General features: G+C 40.8%; 1 protein-coding gene across 2 annotated transcripts in view; it reads left to right on the plus strand.

Annotated features, from left to right (window-relative positions):
* Positions 1-517: 517 nt before the first annotated feature.
* Positions 518-17,951, plus strand: part of ARMC1 (armadillo repeat containing 1) — a 35,384-nt gene continuing 17,950 nt past the window's right edge. The window contains exons 1-3 of one of the 2 annotated variants that reach the window (XM_082719154.1): positions 518-747; positions 7,520-7,820; positions 13,064-13,155. In XM_082719154.1, the coding sequence (XP_082575280.1) occupies positions 7,638-7,820; positions 13,064-13,155 (275 nt within the window). In that variant the 5' untranslated portion in view covers positions 518-747; positions 7,520-7,637. The remainder of the gene's footprint in view (positions 748-7,519; positions 7,821-13,063; positions 13,156-17,951) is intronic. The other variant, XM_082719153.1, reaches the window with a different exon arrangement.

Below are 17,951 nucleotides of genomic sequence, written 5' to 3' on the forward strand. Positions count from 1 at the left end.
GGTCATGATCCCAGCGTCCTGGGATCGAGTCCCACATCGGGCTCCTTGCTCCGCAGGGAGCCTGCTTCTGACACTGCCTTCCACTCTGTCTGCCTATGCTCGCTCTCGCTCACTCTCTCTCTGACAAATAAATAAATAAAATCTTTAAAAAAAAAAAAAACAAAAAAAAAACCGAAGAAATATCACGAAAATACTTTATTCCACCTGAAACAGCTGCCAGAGAAAAACGTAACATTTGAATTTCCGAACGCAGGAGCAGACAGGTTACTTCGCGCGGGGATGCTGGGAATTGTAGTCGGGAAACTAAAACGGTTTCTCCGCCCGGACGCAAGTTTCTTCGCTCAGTGCTTAGCGGACGGACACTCGTTCGGCCCAAGCCCGGTGTTCCTGTGCTCTCATTGGACCCTTCCGTTCAACCCTTAGTGCATTTCCCCTAGATCACCAATGAACGCTTTAGTTTAAGAAGGCCTTCACGTACTGGGCGTCTTAGCCTCGCGTTGGAATGCTATCAGCCAATGAGAGGCCAGAACTGACAGATGTTGCAGGGTCATGGGGGAGAGTCCGTACAGCCTTTCCCCGCCAGCGTCCTCGCTCTTTGGCTCTTCGAGTTAACCTGGTCGTTTGCTACTGCTGAGGCCGCGTCTGCCGACGGAGGGACCCGCTCGGCGGCTTCTGGGTCCCTCTGCCTCATTCGTTGGTGTGGCCCTGATGGTGCGGCAGGCTCTGGACTCCTGAATCGCTGGCGCGGTATGTAAGGGTCTAGGGGAGGCAGACAAAGCGGTGGAGCCAGGAAGGCCGCGGAGAGCGGCCCCTGCACCAAATCTGCGAGTCGGCCTGGGCCGAGGCGCTCTCCTCCGGCCTTCCCGAGACCCAGCAGTGCGTCCCACCAAGCGCTTTAAAGCGCCTTGTCCCGATATGTCCTGTAAAAATGTTAGCTTTGTTCATTTCCTCTCCATCCCCGGCACTCCGATTTTTTCGAACCCTGGGGTTAATGGCTGTCATCTCACTTCATCTCTCCAGCTTGTTCTTTGGTAAATGTTTTGTGCACCTGCATGTCTGCTAGGAGTGGAAGGACATTGTGTTTGTGTCTATTCGAAAGAGATCAGCTTTCACATTCTTGTATTTTAAATAACTTCTTGGAGGCCTTCGTGCAGTTAGCAACTCCTTTCGTGATAGTGCACTGATGTGTGAGGGAGGTGCAGAATATACCCCAACACCTGGTGGAATAGAAGTACCACAGGATCAAGTATATAGTTCTTGTTTGGTAACTGCTGGTGCTCGCCTCAAGTTATTTTCTTGATCCTGACAGTCGTTGGGGATTATTGAGAGGAAACTGAGGCTCAACTCTCCAAGAGTTACAGTTAGTTGCTAGTAAAGTAAAGCCAGATCTGAACTCAATGCTTGGGTTATTTTTTAAAAACTTGCTTAACTGAATATGGATTTAGGTTGTGGGTGTGTACTCTCTGCAGCTCTTAGTTATAAGAGATCTGAATCATTCTTTGAACCGAATGGTAGGTTTTGGCTGAAGAATTGGAAATTATAATTATAGTCTCATATGTATCACCTAAATTCCCAGTTCCATCCAGCAGGATAGGCCTCACCTGGGGATTTTTTTTGGACATGCAGAATCTCAAGCCTCACTATCTGCTGAATCAGATCTGCTTTTGAACAGATCCCTTAGATAATCAGAGTACTCCTAAAAGTTTGGGTAGCATGTATTGTCTTATGATCTCTTTGTCCAAATTGAGCTAAACAAAAAGAGAAAATAAAACAGAAAGGTTTTTTCACGTTTTCCTCATTTGCTATTGAGGCTTTGATTTTTCGTTATGTCTATATTGGCAACTTTAGCTTAGCAGCCAAAAATCTTAAAACAGAAAAGAATATTTAAAAAGTTATTAAAAGCTAACTTGTAAGTCGTCATCAGGTATTGGTAAAAAAAAAAAAATGATTGAGATAAGAGAGATAATTAAATAATACTGCTAACAAAATTTCAGGAACCTTCTGTTTACTTACAAAATCTACATGGTTCTCCGCCATAATTTCCCCCCACAATTTTCTTCTTTTGATGAAAAGCTTCCATTTTCTTTGGAAGGAGTCATTAAATTTGCTACTGCTGGGGGTTTGCTACTACTAGTGGGGGTTTATTTTAGTTTATTTATTTGGTTATCTGGTAATGAAACCAAAACATGGTCCCAAATTTACTTATTGTCATGTTGCATGATAATTAAAGTATTTCGTAGAATTTAAATGTTCATGGTTTTATTCAGATGTTCCCAGCCATATTAAAAGGACATGCAGTTATTAACCACCGTTAAGTTTTAATTGCTCTTATTTGCACCAGGAATCACCTGGGTGCTTATTAAAATCATGTGTTGGGCCCTACCTCCAAGGATTCCTAGTGAGGTGTGGGTAGGGGCCTTGGATCTGCATTTTAATAATCCCAGCTTATGCTGATGCAGGCTGTCCAGGTCCACATTTCTTGGCATTAGTATTTTAAATGAAGAGTGAAACTATAAAGCAAGCTTCTTTTCTTTTTTTTCTTAATTTCTTTCTTTCTTTTTTTTTGAAATATTTTATTTATTTATTTATTTGAGAGAGACAGGGAGAACAGTAGAGGAGCACACAGAGGAGCAGACTCCCAATATGGGGCCCTGTCCTGGGACACCGGGATCATGACCTGAGCTGAAGGCAGATGCTTAACCCACTGACCATGTAGGCACCCTGCAAGCTTATTTTCTTTTGAACCTAATTTACTACTCCTTATTAGAAGAAGAGAGCTGTTTTTGTTTTTGTTTTTAACTTAAGTTTTGGTTCATTGGTTGCTACAAAATTACTCAGATAAATGTATTTAAAATGTTATTTGAAAATTGTTTTGAGGGATGCCTGGGTGGCTCCTTTGGTTAAGTGTTTGCCTTCTGCTCAGGTCATGATCCCAGGGGTCTTGGGATGGAGCCCCGAAGCTTCTCCCACTCCCTCTGCCTGCTGCTCCACCTGCTTCTTTCTCTGTCAAATAAATAACTAAAATCTTTAAAAAATATATTTTGAGGGCGCCTGGGTGGCTCAGTGCGTTAAGCCGCTGCCTTCGGCTCAGGTCATGATCTCAGGGTCCTGGGATCGAGTCCCGCATCGGGCTCTCTGCTCAGCGGAGAGCCTGCTTCCCTCTCTCTCTCTCTGCCTGCCTCTCCATCTACTTGTGATTTCTCTCTGTCAAATAAATAAATAAAATCTTAAAAAAAAAATATATATATATATATATATATTTTGAGATTTGCCAATTTGAGAATAAGAGAGGGTAACATAGAATGAATACCAAAATGTATCATTTAAAAAACATTTTTTCCAGCCTAGGAAGGCTAACATTTTTATCAAACAATTTGAGTGTGTGAAAATGATACAATTAACACAAAGACTAAATGTATCTAATACATGAATTGGAGATAAAGTTCCAACTTTTGCTTACCTGTTTGCATTTTCTCAACTGCTCCATAGCTATCTTATAAAAACGTCTATGTGAATTCCTCAACCCACAGAAGTACTGATCATTTAACAGGATTTAGACAATTCTCAGAAAAACTTGATTTTGACAAGAATATTACATAAGGAAAGAAAAATGAACTCTTAACACTGAGGAAATCTCTTAAAGTTTTACCTAAAAACTCATGTAATTTAGGGGAGAAATCATAGCTTCTTTCTACCTTTCTTGCATTCATGCCACAGGAAATGCAGTGCTTGACCCCAGCATCTGCCTCTGTTGTGTTAGGATTTTTGATGCCTTGTGATATTCCTGACTTTTTCCTTGGAAGGTCTTATTTGAGTCCTCCCCGTCTCCATGGGCTTTGAAAACTGAAAGTTTTAAATGTTTTGGCTTTTCTTCATCTCAAAGGACCAAGAAAGGCCATAAAGTTTTCAGCATCATTTAAACTGAATGATTAAATATATCTAAGAACTCCTTAGCTAAGATTGGAGCTCTCCGGTTACACAGCCAGAGGTGAATGCAAAAGGACCCCTTCCAGTGTATTTGGTTCTTAAATATAACTTGGCTCTTGGGCCTTTGAGTCAGTAATTGGTTCTTCAGGTTCCAGTTTGGATAAGATTGGTGCTGTTGACAGCACTTTATAAAGCTCATGGATAAGGTGGTTTGTAAACAGGGATATTGAGGATGTTGAAAATAGAGGCACCTAAGAGGCAGCATGCTTCCAGTCTTATCTCTGTGCGTTCAGTTTGTTGCTTTTTTTCTAAATTTTTAAAGATTTTTTTAAAAGATTTTTAAAATTTATTTGGCAGAGATCACAAGTAGGCAGAGAGGCAGACAGAGAGAGTAGAGGAAGCAGGTTCCCCACTGAGTAGAGAGCCTGATGCGAGGCTCAATCCCATGACCCTAGGATCATGACCCTAGCCGATGGCAGAGGCTTTAACCCACTGAGCCACCCAGGTACCCCTCTAAATTTTTTTAAATGGCCACAATATAATATTTTCATTTTTTGAAAATAACCTGCCAAATACTATCTTGTTAAAGGCCTGTTTTCTGAGTCCTTTATTTTGCATTTGCTTGCATACCTAAAAAAACTAATGTATTTTATCTTGAATAGGATTTCTTTTTGCCATATTATATGAATTAAACTTGCTTAGCATTGGTTTTAAATTGCTTAGAAGTCATTCCAATACCATTTATTGAGTGATCTTACTATTTTTTTTTAAAAAGATTTATTTGTTTGTTTAACAGAGAGATCACAAATAGGCAGAGAGGCAGGCAGAGAGAGAGGGGGAAGCAAGCTCCCTGCTGAGCAGAGAGCCCGATGCAGGACTCGATGCAGTGCTCGATCCCAGGACCCAGGGATCACAACCTGAGCCGAAGGCAGAGGCTTAACCCACTGAGCCACCCAGGCGCCCCATAATCTTACTATTTTTGGTTCCATGTAACTGAACACTATTTATTGAGCATTAACAATATGCTAAGCACCAGTCCTTTCCATGTATTTCTTTTTTATTTAGACAATACACTTAAAAAAAAAAAAAAGATTTTATTTATTTCTTGGACAGACCGAGATCCCAAGTAGGCAGAGAGGCAGGCAGAGAGAGAGGAGGAAGCAGGCTCCCTGCTGAGCAGAGAGCCGGATGCACCCCAGAACCCTGGGATCATGACCTGAACCCAAGGCAGAGGCTTTAATCCACTGAACCACCCAGGCGCCCCTAGACAATACACTTTTTTTTTAAATTTTTATTTTTTATAAACATATAATATATTTTTATCCCCAGGGGTACAGGTCTGTGAATCACCAGGTTTACACACTTCGCAGCACTCACCAAAGCACATACCCTCCTCAATGTCCATAACCCCACCCTCCCTTCTCCCAACCCCCCTCCCCCCAGCAACCCTCAGTTTGTTTTGTGAAATTAAGAGTCACTGATGGTTTGTCTCCCTCCCAATCCTATCTTGTTTCATTTCTTCTTCTCCTACCCACTTAAGCCCCCATGTTGCATCACCACTTCCTCATATCAGGGAGATCATATGTAGCTGTCTTTCTCCGCTTGACTTATTTCACTAAGCATGATACGCTCTAGTTCCATCCATGTTGTCGCAAATGGCAAGATTTCATTTCTTTTGATGACAATACACTTTTGATAGCTGCTATAATTAGCCCTAAGTTACAGATGAAGAAACTGAGACAAAGAGTAAGGGATTTGCCTGAAGTCATATTTACCAAGCAGTGGAGCCTTGGTCTGACTCACTGAGAGTCTGCTTTCTTATATTGAATGTGTAAGTAACTTTCCTGGAAGAAGTATCTTTCTATTGTGCAGGCCCCCTCTCCTCCAATACCTGGTAAGGCCAGTTCTGCATTACTACCTTTTCTCCCCAAAATAGCCTTTAGTAGTCTTTCTGGAATTACAGAAAAATTCTGTCCATCCCTTCCCTTTGCTAATTGGCATTGTTTTTGAAGTTGACACTAACCATACATGCTTATTTATTCATGGAAAGTATTTACACCTTTATATTCTTACTAATAAGGAATGTGCAGTGTAACTTGGTGAATGGAAGTTATTATTTTTGACTTTCTGCACATACGAAGATTATTCCTTGATATTTTGTTTCTTTGGCTTTTGAATGTTTAGCATGTTTTCTAAAATATCCAGGTTTGCTTTTATGGGGAAAAGGTACGCAAATTTAAAAGGACTGCATAGAGGTGTGCCTGGCTTAGTGAGTTAAGCAACTGACCCTTGATTTTGGCTCAGAGTCCTGGGATCAAACCCCACATCTCATTCAGTGCTCAGGATGGAGGCTGCTGGAGATTTTCTCTTTCTCCCTCTACTCCTACCCCCATGCATGTGCATGAACTCATTCTCTTTCAAATGAATAAATCTTTAAAAAAAAAAAAAAGTATGGAAAGAAAAGAAAAAGACTATGGAAGAAACAAGCAGGGTTGCTGGTGAGTAGAGGGGTAAAGGGATGGGGTAACTGGGTGCTGGACATGGAAGAGGGCACGTGATATAAGGAGCACTAGGTATTGTATAAGACCTTTGTATAAGATGAATCACTGACCTTTGCCTCTCAAACCAATAGTATATTATATGTTAATTAAATTTAAATAAAATTAAATTTAAATAAAAATTTTAAAAGGCTGTGAAAAGTGGAAAGACTGTTGTTTAGGAGATAAAATTTTCTTTTATTTATTTAAAAGATTTCATTTATTTATTTGACAGAGAGGCAGGCAGAGAGAGAGTGGGGAAGCAGGCTCCCCACTGAGCAGAGAACTCTGTGATGTGGGGCTCAATCCAGGACCCTGAGATCATGACCAGAGGCAGAGGCTTAACCCACTGAGCCACCCAGGTGCCCCAGGAGATAAGATTTTAGTGTGCTTTTATACTCACTAGCTTTCGTTACATGGGGCAAATTATTTAACTTCTCTGTGACTGTTTCCTTATCTGCCAAATGAATTACCTCAAATTGTGTTCCATTCTTCTGAATATGGCACACTCAAGAGATGGCCAGGTGTGTTTAGATTCAGTTCATGTTCACTGTGATCTCCCTAACTCCTGGGGCCCGACACAGGGTGAAATACCCTTCTTGGCTTGTTTTTTCTTCACAGCCTTTTTTGACTCCCTCCTTTTTCCTAGGGGTTTTTATCTTTTGTAAACCCAGTATGCTGGGTTTTGTTCGTAGATGAATAAGAAAAAAAGCTTTCAGCTAGCCACATTCCCTGAGGCACTTGTGTTAGGCTCCAGAACTGTTCTAGAGGAAAAAAAGCACTGGCAGTGGTATAATTTGAGAAGTATAGTGCAGGTTATGAGCTTTAACTGTAAAGATCCTGTTTATTGTGACTTTAGTGTTAAAATATGTATTGCTAAAATGGAATTTATTGGAATATTGAAGGTGACATATGTTCTTTAAATGTGGGCATAAATAACTTGGTTTTTGGTGTGTTTTTTTTTTACTCAGCTTCTTATGTTCATTTTACTTAAACTGTGGAATTGCCAAGTCTCGAGTTTCTGTGTGATTTAGAGTCATCTGTTCTTTCTAAAGGTGTCGTAATCCTGATTGTTTGACAAATGCCAGAACGCACCTCGGCAGCCTAGAACTAATCTTGCAAACCGTTTCTACAGAATTTAAGAAGATTTTGTTCATGTGTATGGCATAGAAGATGAATTCGTCCTCCTCCACGATGAATGAAGAACCTGATGCTCTCTCGGTAGTTAACCAGCTCCGGGATCTAGCAGCAGATCCATTAAATAGAAGAGCCATTGTCCAAGACCAGGGATGTCTCCCTGGACTTATTTTGTTTATGGATCATCCCAACCCCCCAGTTGTCCACTCAGCTTTGCTCGTAAGTTGCCTTTAGTAATTTTAATCTCAGCGTGACAATTCTGCAATTTAGAAGAATTTGAAAAAGTGTTAGATGACATAAAAAATTAAAAGTGACTATAGAGTAAATAGTAGTAAGTCTGTATTTCTACATGTGCAGACTCGTGTGTGTCTGCGTGTACGGTCCTTTGACATAACTGGTAGCGTACTCATGCATGGAATGTTCTGTGACTTCCTTTATTCACTTACTAAGAAAGCTTGACGATTGTATCATTTCAGTATGGATAGACATATTAAAAAGATACTTGTTTTGTTTTTATTTTTTATTTTATTTTATTATTATTTTTTTAAGATTTTATTTATTTATTTATTTGACAGAGAGAGATCACAAGTAGGCAGAGAGGCAGACAGAGAGAGGAGGAAGCAGGCTCCCCACTGAGCAGAGAGCCTGATGCGGGACTCAATCCCAGGACCCTGAGATCATGACCTGACCCGAAGGCAGCGGCTTAACCCACTGAGCCACCTAGGCGCCCTGTTTTTATTTTATAATACTTTTGTTAAGGTCTGAATCACATACAAGTCACTTATTTAAAGTGTGTCATTCATTGGTTTTTAGTGTATTCAGAGTTACAGAGCCATCAGCATAATCAATACCTAGAACATTTTCATCACCTTAGAAAGAAACTCCTCTACCTGTTCCTTCCCAGCACCCCTTCCCTAAATAACCTCTTTATATCTCTGTATTTGCCTATTTGGGCAAAAAAAAAAAAAAAAAAAAGCCTATGTATTTTTTTACATAAATAGAATCATGTAATTCGTGGTTTTTGTGACTGGCTGCTTTCACTGAGCATGATGTTTTCAAGATTCATCTATATTGTCACATGTCTAGTACTGCATTCCTTTTTATGGCCAAATAAAAAAGGGAAATGCTACATTCTCTCTCTCTCTCTCTTTTTTTTAAAAGAGATTATTTATTTATTTATTTATTTGACCGAGAGAGAGAGAGAGAGAGAGAGAGAGAGAGAGAACAAGTAGGCAGAGAGGCAGGCAGGGGTCGGGGAGACTCCCCACTGAGCAGAGGCCCATGTGGGGCTCAATCCCAGGACCCTGAGATCATGACCTGAACAGAAGCAGAAGCCTTAACCCACTGAGCCACCCAGGCACCTCCCACATTCTCTTTATCCACCTGTCAGTAGATGGACTAAGCACTTGTTTTCATAGAAGATGGGAGGGAAAGATAAGGAAAGGAGAGGAAAAGAGAAAAACCTACAGGATCATAGCTAATAATGTAGAGGGAACTACCATGTTATGAGAAATGTGGGAACTAGAGGAAAGTGAAAGAACAATTTAAAGCAGTCAGGCAACAGAATGTGATAATTACACTAGGACAAATAATCTGGTTCTGTGAACAGAAAATGACATTAAAAAGAAAGACAGTTGGGGTGGAGGAGAAGAATAGTGGTAACTGTTGAAGATTTTAAAAAGTGCCTTGGGGTGGGCGCCTGGGTGGCTCAGTGGGTTAAGCCGCTGCCTTCGGCTCAGGTCATGATCTCGGGGTCCTGGGATCGAGTCCCGCATCGGGCTCTCTGCTCAGCAGGGGGCCTGCTTCCCTCTCTCTCTCACTGCCTGCCTCTCTGTCTACTTGTGATTTCTCTCTGTCAAATAAATAAATAAAATCTTTAAAAATAAAAAAAAAATAAAAAAAAAAAAATAAAAAGTGCCTTGGGAGACTTAATCAGCCAAGGGTAATGTGTGGACCTGATTTGGTTCCTAATTTGAACAAATCAAACATAAACGTATCTTTTTAGAGATTTTGAAATGAATATGGATTGGATAGTAGGTATTAAAGAGTCATTATTACTTGTGCAGGGTATCAGTTTATGAAGAGTGTTGGGCTCTAGATAGGGACTTGGGCCTGAAGGTAAGGTGGGCTTTTGGGGTGGACTAGACTTGGATCTATTTATCTAATTGTCAGAGCAAAAGCACAAGCGGGGGAGCAGGCAGAGGGAGAAGCATGTTCCCTGCTGAGCAGGGAGCCTGAGGTGGGACTTGATCCCCCGACCCTGTTTCATCACCTGATCTAACAAAGGCAGAGGCTTAACTGACAGAGCCACTCAGGTGTCCTTGACTTGGCTCTATTTAAATTCAGAAGGCTAGGGGCTGCTGGAGTAGAAGTTGTTTGAGGAGGCTCTGAGAGTTGTTACAGAAAATGGGACAGGTTGCTAACTGAGGAGAATGGTGAGATTGTTACAGTAGGTTTGAAGGCCGGATTAGCTCGGTAACACTGAATTGATAAAATACTTTAGGCTTACAAACCTCCTTTTTCACCTCCCTTGAGGCCCATATAGGCCCTGAGAGCCAAATACTTGGATTTGGTCAGAGTTCATTCTTGGTCAGGTAAGTTGTCTAGGGGTAGACAGAGGAATTCAGGATTTTGACAAAAGTATTTGAAATGATAGCCTGTAGATGCCAGGCTGAGCTGGAAGGGAGGTCAAGTCATGGAGGGACAGAGCTAGAGAGAAAGGAGAGGAATAGTGGATTCAAGGTCCCACTGAGTTTGAAGAGCATGTGTGGTGTTTTTATTATTCCGTTTTCTTGTCACTCTTACCTTATAAGCTGTACTCCTTTCTTTGGTTTCATATTATTTCTACTGAGACTGCTCTAATTCTTACCTTTGTTCCTCTCTACATAAATCCTTTTTCTGTGTTTTTTTTTTTTTATTTTTTATTTTATCACTGTTTTCCAGCAATGATTATGATGTGCTTTGGATGGATGGTTTTCTTTTTGTCTTATTTTTGTTGTTCTTCTCTTGGGATTTGTTGAGCTGCTTGGATATGTGTTTTTATAGTTTTCATTAATTTGGGGAAGTTGTCATCCACTATTTTTTCAGGTTTTTTTTTTGTCTCCTCACTCCTTCCAGTATTCCAGTTTCATGTATGTTAAATACTTCAAGTTGTCCTATAGGTCATTGTGCTGCTCTAATTTTTTTTTCTTTAAGTCTTCCACCCCCCTCTGATCTTCATCTTGGATAGTTTCTGTTGCTACATTTTAAGTTCACTGATCTTTTTTTCTGTGTTGTCTAATCTGTTCTTAACCCATCCAGTGTTGTTTTCATTTCAGATATTTTGTTTTTGTCCACGAGAAGTTACATTTGGAGCTTTTTAATATCTTCCATTTCTTTCCTCACCATGCTCATGTTTTCCTACTCATCCTTGAACATATGGAGCATATTTATAAAAGCTGTTTTAAATGCCCTTATTTTCTAATTTCATCTCTGTCACATCTTGATCTGTTTCTGTTGATTTCCCCCCTCCCCCGGTCAGATCCTTCCTCTCTTTTATTCTGCTCTGCAAATTCTAGCCACCTGGGGTGTTTTCTGACATCAGCCAATTCTCAGAGTCTGTTGGACACCAGCTGGGTGTCCAGCAATTGACTTCGGTTTAGTCTGCCCACATGGTGTTAAGTGTCAAACCCCCCAAATTTAAGGCTCACTCCCACAAGACTGCGTGCACTTCAAAGGCCAGGTGCAAGTATCAGGTCACCCGAATTTCTGACTGAGCAGCTATAAATTGGGTGTTCCAGTGGCTCCCTCCTCAAGTTTGATAATTTACTAGAATGGCACCAGATCTCAGGAAGCTACTTTACTTACATGTACTAGTTTATTATAAAGGGTACAAATGAATAGGTTTATAGGGCAAGGTCTGGAGGGGTCCTGAGTGCAGTACCATCTGTCCCTCTGGAGTTGAGGTGTGCCACACTCCTGGCAGGTGGATGTATTCCCCACTCTGGAAACTCTGAATCTCCTTGTTCAAGAGTTTTATAGAGCTTAATCTCCAGCACCTCCCCACCTCCAGCCAATGGGTGGGGCTGAAATTTCCCACCCTGTAATCTCTTGGTCTTTCTAGTGACCAGCCACATTCTGAGGTTATCTTGGAGCCTCAGCCCAGCTCACTTCTTTTAAATAAACCCTGGCGTGATCAAAAAGGCTGCCTTATGAGTAACAAAAGAAACTGCTCTCCCTCTGAAAATTGCAAGGGCTTTATAAAGGAGCTCTGCACCAGGAAATTGGCAAACACCAAATATTTATTTTTATTACACTGTACCACCCTAACCTCCCTACCTCTCTTCTCTGCATCTGTAACTCAGCAAGACCACTGGGTTCCTTTTGGGTTCCCGCTCCCTGTGCTAGTCTGAAAACTGCCTCCAGAGCAGTTAGGTGGGGGCGGTTACGAGGCCTTCCTCATTACTTCTCTCAGATATCACAGTCGTATGCTGCCTCTTGTTCAGTATGTTTAAGATATATTGTCCTGTTTGTTAGTTTTTTGTGGAGGGAGGCAGTTCCCACAGCAGTTAATCCTTTATGGACTGAAATGAAAATCAAAGTTAGGAGAAGTTGCAGAAATTATGGGAGATTATAGACAGAGAGGGGTCTTTGAACTTGTAATTTGGTAGGTGGTACCATTTTCATTGGGAAATGTAGCGTAGAGGACCAAGAGAAAATGTGAAGGTCAGTAGGCTGAGACGGCAAAGTTTTGGGTGGTGTAGTTCACAGACCTATCCCTGAGAAGCAGGTGCCAAAGTCTTCGGTAAATGATGAGTGATTAGGAATGGAATCCCTAAAGAATCAGAACGTGAAAGAAGTACTTGCAAAATGTACTTTACATTTTTGATTACACGTCAGTAAAAAATAAATTTTGAAAAGTGTACTTTACATTTTAAGAAAAAAGCACCGTAGAAGTTAAGCTCCCAAAATAGAAATTTGTGTGAGTTTATCTTTTGCTTTTCAGTAAAAAAAGGACATTTTAAAGGTGAATTGTAAAACTAGAAACAGTTCATTCTGTAAAGGTGGTTGTATGTTTTGCCTCTCTCAGCAGTTTCTTTTAATATGTAAAAAGCATCTAGGGAAATGGTGGCTATTGGGACTACTCCCTGAAATTAATAAATAGAATGTGGTTCCTTATATCTCTGTCAAGATGAAGTGGCGAAAAGGAAGCCGGAACAACCTAATTTTGACCTTGCAGATAAGTTAGGAGCCATCATTTCAAAGAGCAGATTCAGCTGCTTCAGCTCAAAGGATCATTTCTCCCCTAGGGGACTTCTCTGATTATCACATTTAAAGAAGAGTTTCTAAACACTTCAAAACCAATTGATTCTAAAAACAAAAACCTATTTTGCACTCTTTTTTCCTCTTGCAGTAGGTTAGTAACTGGTTTAGTTTTGAATAGTCTGGAGCTGTGAATTAACCTGTCACTGTTTTTGCTGTAGGCTCTTCGGTACTTGGCAGAATGCCGTGCTAACAGAGAAAAGATGAAAGGAGAACTGGGGATGATGTTAAGTCTGCAAAATGTTATACAGAAGTAAGTACAATAAAGGGTGTCTCCTAAGGCAGTAGAAAAATGGATCTTCCTGTTAAGTGGATGCTGATTGTCAGTGTATCATTTTACTGAAATTTTTATTCTGATATGAAGGCATGCTTTTGTGGTTTGTATGTCCAGAAATGTTCTGAGTCAGTGTTCTTGATTATTCTTAAACACTGTGATATTAATAGTACTTAGGAAAATGCTCAAATTTTATTTAAAATATTGATAAATATGGTACTTATCATATCTTTATTTTTTAATTTTTTAATTTTTATATTTATTTATTTATAAAGATTTTATTTATTTATTTGACAGACAGAGATCACAAGTAGGCAGAGAGGCAGGCAGAAAGAGAGAGGAGGAAGCACGCTCCCCACTGAGCAGAGAGCCAGATGTGGGGCTCGGTCCCAGGACCCTGGGATCATGACCTGAGCCGAGGGCAGAGGCTTTAACCCACTGAGCCACCCAGGTGCCCCGAATCATATCTTTAAAAAGAGAAAATCCTACCTTGTATGAAGTTCTGTGAGGTATATGTAAATTGATTTGCTAGCAAAGTAACACAAGTTACTAATCACATTTGACAGTATGCAGTACTGGGGCATGCCTGGGTGGCTTAGTCGGTTAAGTGTCTGCCTTTGACTCAGGTCATGATCCCAGGGTACTGGGATCCAGTCCCACTTCAGGCTCCCTGCTCAGTGGAGAGCATGCTTCTCCCTCTCCCTCTGCTGCTCCCTCTGCTTGTGTTCTCTCTCTCTGTGTCAAATAGCTAAGATCTTTAAAAAAAAGAAAAAAAGAAAAAAAAGTAATATTATAGTACCCTACAAAGTTCTTTTGCTACTTCATTCCTCTTTTTTTTTTTTTTTTTAAAGATTTTATTTATTTATTTGACAGACAGATCACAAGTAGGCAGAGAGGCAGGCAGAGAGAGAAGGGGGAAGCAGGCTCCCTGCTCAGCAGAGAGCCCAATGCGGGGCTCGATCCCAGGACCCTGAGATCATGACCTGAGCCGAAGGCAGAGGCTTTAACCCACTGAGCCACCCAGGCGCCCCACTTCATTCCTATCTTATTGAAAAGACCCTTTATTAAATATCATGGCAAAAAAAGGCTTTTGATAAGATTTTCCTGAGCATTATCAAGATATTTCTCAGAGACTTAAGAGCCATTTAATTTTAATTTTAGCAAATGGGTGGTTTTTTTTTTTTTTTTAAGATTTTATTTATTTATCTGACAGACAGATCACAAGTAGGCTGAGAGGCAGGCAGAAAGAGAGAGGAGGAAGCAGGCTCCCCGTTGAGCATAGAGCCCGATGTGGGGCTTGATCCAAGGACGCTGGGAACATGACTTAAGCTGAAGGCAGAGGCTTTAACCCACTGAGCCACCCAGGCGCCCCAAATGTGTGGTTTTTAATTGTACCTTTCATCTTACTAAGATTTTTATATCCATTGTCTCATTTTGTTACAACTTTTGAGGTAGCTTTGACAGATGACAGTTTTCTAGGTAAGAAAAAAGGAACATACGGTCCAAGTTACTTATCTGTAGTTCTTGAGTTCTCTTGCCCCTGGGAATCCCTGGTTTTGTTCCTTTCTTAGTGTTTGCTGATTTCCTGCTAGAAGGCTAGAAATTGAAGATTAAGTGTTTCAATATTTCTACTGTGTCTGGAAGCAAAAAAGCTATGCTTCTTGAGGCTTAATCTTAGTTTACTGTGTATTTTGATCTTCTACTAGACTTGACTGTTTTAAAACTGTAATGAGTAACCATTTAATTGATTAGTTAATTTATGGTTACTTTGTTTATTTTGAGAGAGAGAGTTGTGAGAGCACAAGCAGGTGGAGGGGCAGAGAGAGAGAGGGAGAAGCAGACTCCCCACTGAGCAGGGACTGGATCCCGGGACCTGAGCTGAAGGCAGGCTCTTAACCAACTGAGCTACCCAGGTGCCCCTAATTTATTTGATTTAAAATAATTTGAGTAATTGTCAACATACCTGTCTTATATTGGCATTCTCTATCTTGCCATCTAATCAATGCAGGCACAGGTAGTACGGAGAGGTGTCCCAGTACATGATATACAGATGAGGTAATTTATAACAACATAGAAGTTGTATCCTTGCATATGCCTCCATCCCCCTGCCCAACTGGGTCTTCTTTTTCTCTTTTTCTTTTCTTTTCTAAGATTTTTATTCGTTTGTCAGAACACAGCAAGGGGAAGAGCAGATAGTGGGAGAAGCAGGCTCCCTACTGAGCAAGGAGCCTGACAGGACTCCATTCCAGGACCCTTCGATCCTTGACCTGAATCCTAGGCAGTCACTTAGTTCACTGAGCCACCCAGGCATCCTACTTCTGTAGTGACTCCTTAAGGAGCATTGTAAAAACATATATATATATATATATATATTCTTAAGATTTATCTATGTATGTATTAGAGAATGCATGCACAGGAGCAAGGGGGAGGGGCAGAGACAGTGGGAGAAACAGACTTCCCAATGAGCAGGATGCATAATGTGGCCCTGGATCCCAGGATCATGATCTGAGCCGAAGGCAGACGCTGAACTGAATGAATCACCCAGGCCCCCAAAACTTGTATTTATTTTAAAAGGCTCTTGGGTGGCATCTCAGAGTCCTCTGCATTCACCTTCAGTTTTTTGCAAGATCTGATGGATATTAGGAAGTCCAGCTGTCTGCAACTCCCTGCATCAGCCTCAGCCACAACTAGTTCCTCTGAGCTGCAAGGGTAGGATGTGAAGTCCTGATTTATAACCCTTCTCCCCACTTTGAAAGAACTCATTAGTTGTAAGGGTCCTGTTGGAAAACCTAATAAGAAATTGCTTCTTTTGGCACATCCAGTGCTTTTAGCTTTTGCATAAATTCAGCATGGTAACCCCCACAGCATTCCAGGGCATGAAAGGGTCAAGAACAATAAATAGCTGCTGTAAATGACCACAGGAAAGAAAACTTGCAATTTCTTTGGCTTGAGTGCTCCCAAAAGTTCTGTACTTCCCAAACACAAATGGTTATATTGTATCAGTGAAGAATCATCTAAACTGACTTCCAAGGCAGTGTGTGTTTTTTCTTAGTTTTCTTGGCTTCTGAATGAATTTTATTTTGTTAATCTTATTTTTTTGGAATCTCTAAAATATTTGCTATGGGGTTAGCTGCCTGGTAAGATAGTTCTGTGGTGCCTTGATCCTTGATAATGATAAGATAGAGACTGAAGATTTTTTCTTGTTTTTTTTTTTGTTTTTTAAAGATTTTATTTATTTATCAGAGAGAGAGAGAGAGGGAGAGAGAGCGAGCACAGGCAGACAGAATGGCAGGCAGAGGGACACCTGGGTGGCTCAGTTGGTTTGATGACTGCCTTCGGCTCAGGTCATGATCCGGGGAAGTCCCAGGATCGAGTCCCGCATCGGGCTCCCAGCTCCATGGGGAGTCTGCTTCTCTCTCTGACCTTCTCCTCGTTCATGCTCTCTCTCACTGTCTCTCAAATAAATAAATAAAATCTAAAAAAAAAAAAAAAGAATGGCAGGCAGAGGGAGAAGCAGGCTCCCTGCCAAGCAAGGAGCCCGATGTAGGACTCGATCCCAGGACACTGGGATCATGACCTGAGCTGAAGGCAGCTGCTTAACCAACTGAGCTACCCAGGCGTCCCTGTTTTTTAAAGATTTTATTTATTTATTTGACAGAGATCACAGGCAGGCAGAGAGGCAGGCAGAGAGAGAGAGAGATATGAGGAAGCAGGCTCCCTGCTGAGCAGAGGGCCCGATGTGGGGCTCGATCCCAGGACCCTGGGACCATGATCTGAGCCGAAGGCAGAGGCTTTAACCCACTGAGCCACGCAGGTGCCCCTTTTTTCTTGTTTTTAATTGAGTGATCAGTTAGGAATAAACAACAGAAAATGTTAACTGCCATCAGTTGTGTTAATTATTCCCTATGAGATCTCCCTTTGAGGTCAGTTTCACTAGTAAAAATTTGAATTCTAGCTCTTACTTGCGACAAAGACTCTCTTTGCCCTCAGTTTTCTTACTAAAGCCTACAGTGACAGCTTCAAAGTGATTGAGGACCAAATGGGATAATATATGTAGAAATGCTTTGTATATTTTATAACCTATAAAATATAAGGCTGCATTATTCTTGTTTCTAGTATGCTTTAATGCTGTGTAGTATGCTTTAATACTGTTTTTAAATGGCATATTCGCTCTGTTGGAAACAGTGAAAGGTTTAAGCATGGATGCTTCTATAGGGCTATTTTATTCATATGATGAACTTAAGATTGTTTATTCTTTTAACACATAGATGCTGAAGTTGAAAATATTTTGTACAGATTATTTAAGTATAAGAAATTAGATGAAAAATTTACTGTTGCTTTTTTTTTTTTTTAAAGATTTTATTTTGACAGACAAAGATTACAAGTAGGCAGAGAGGCAGGCAGAGAGAGAGAGAGGAGAGGAAGCAGGCTCCCTGCTGAGCAAAGAGCCCGATGCGGAGCTCGATCCCAGGACCCTGGGATCATGACCTGAGCCGAAGGCAGAGGCTTTAACCCACTGAGCCACCCAGGCACCCCTACTGTTGCTATTTTAAAATATACTTTAAATTTGAACTTCAAAGATTTAGAGCAAGTTTTAGAGATCCTGTAGATTAAACCTGTAAATCAATTTTTTAGTTTGGTTGGCTAAGGTTGTAGTATACATGTGTATGTGTGAGTGTATATATATGTAAGTGAGAGAGACATCTATAGAATAGTAGATTTTTTTTAAAATTTTATTTATTTATTAGAGCATAAGCAGGGGGAAGGGCAGAGGC

The sequence above is a fragment of the Mustela nivalis genome (genome assembly GCF_964662115.1).
Source record: "Mustela nivalis genome assembly, chromosome: 2".
Lineage (NCBI taxonomy): Eukaryota > Metazoa > Chordata > Mammalia > Carnivora > Mustelidae > Mustela > Mustela nivalis.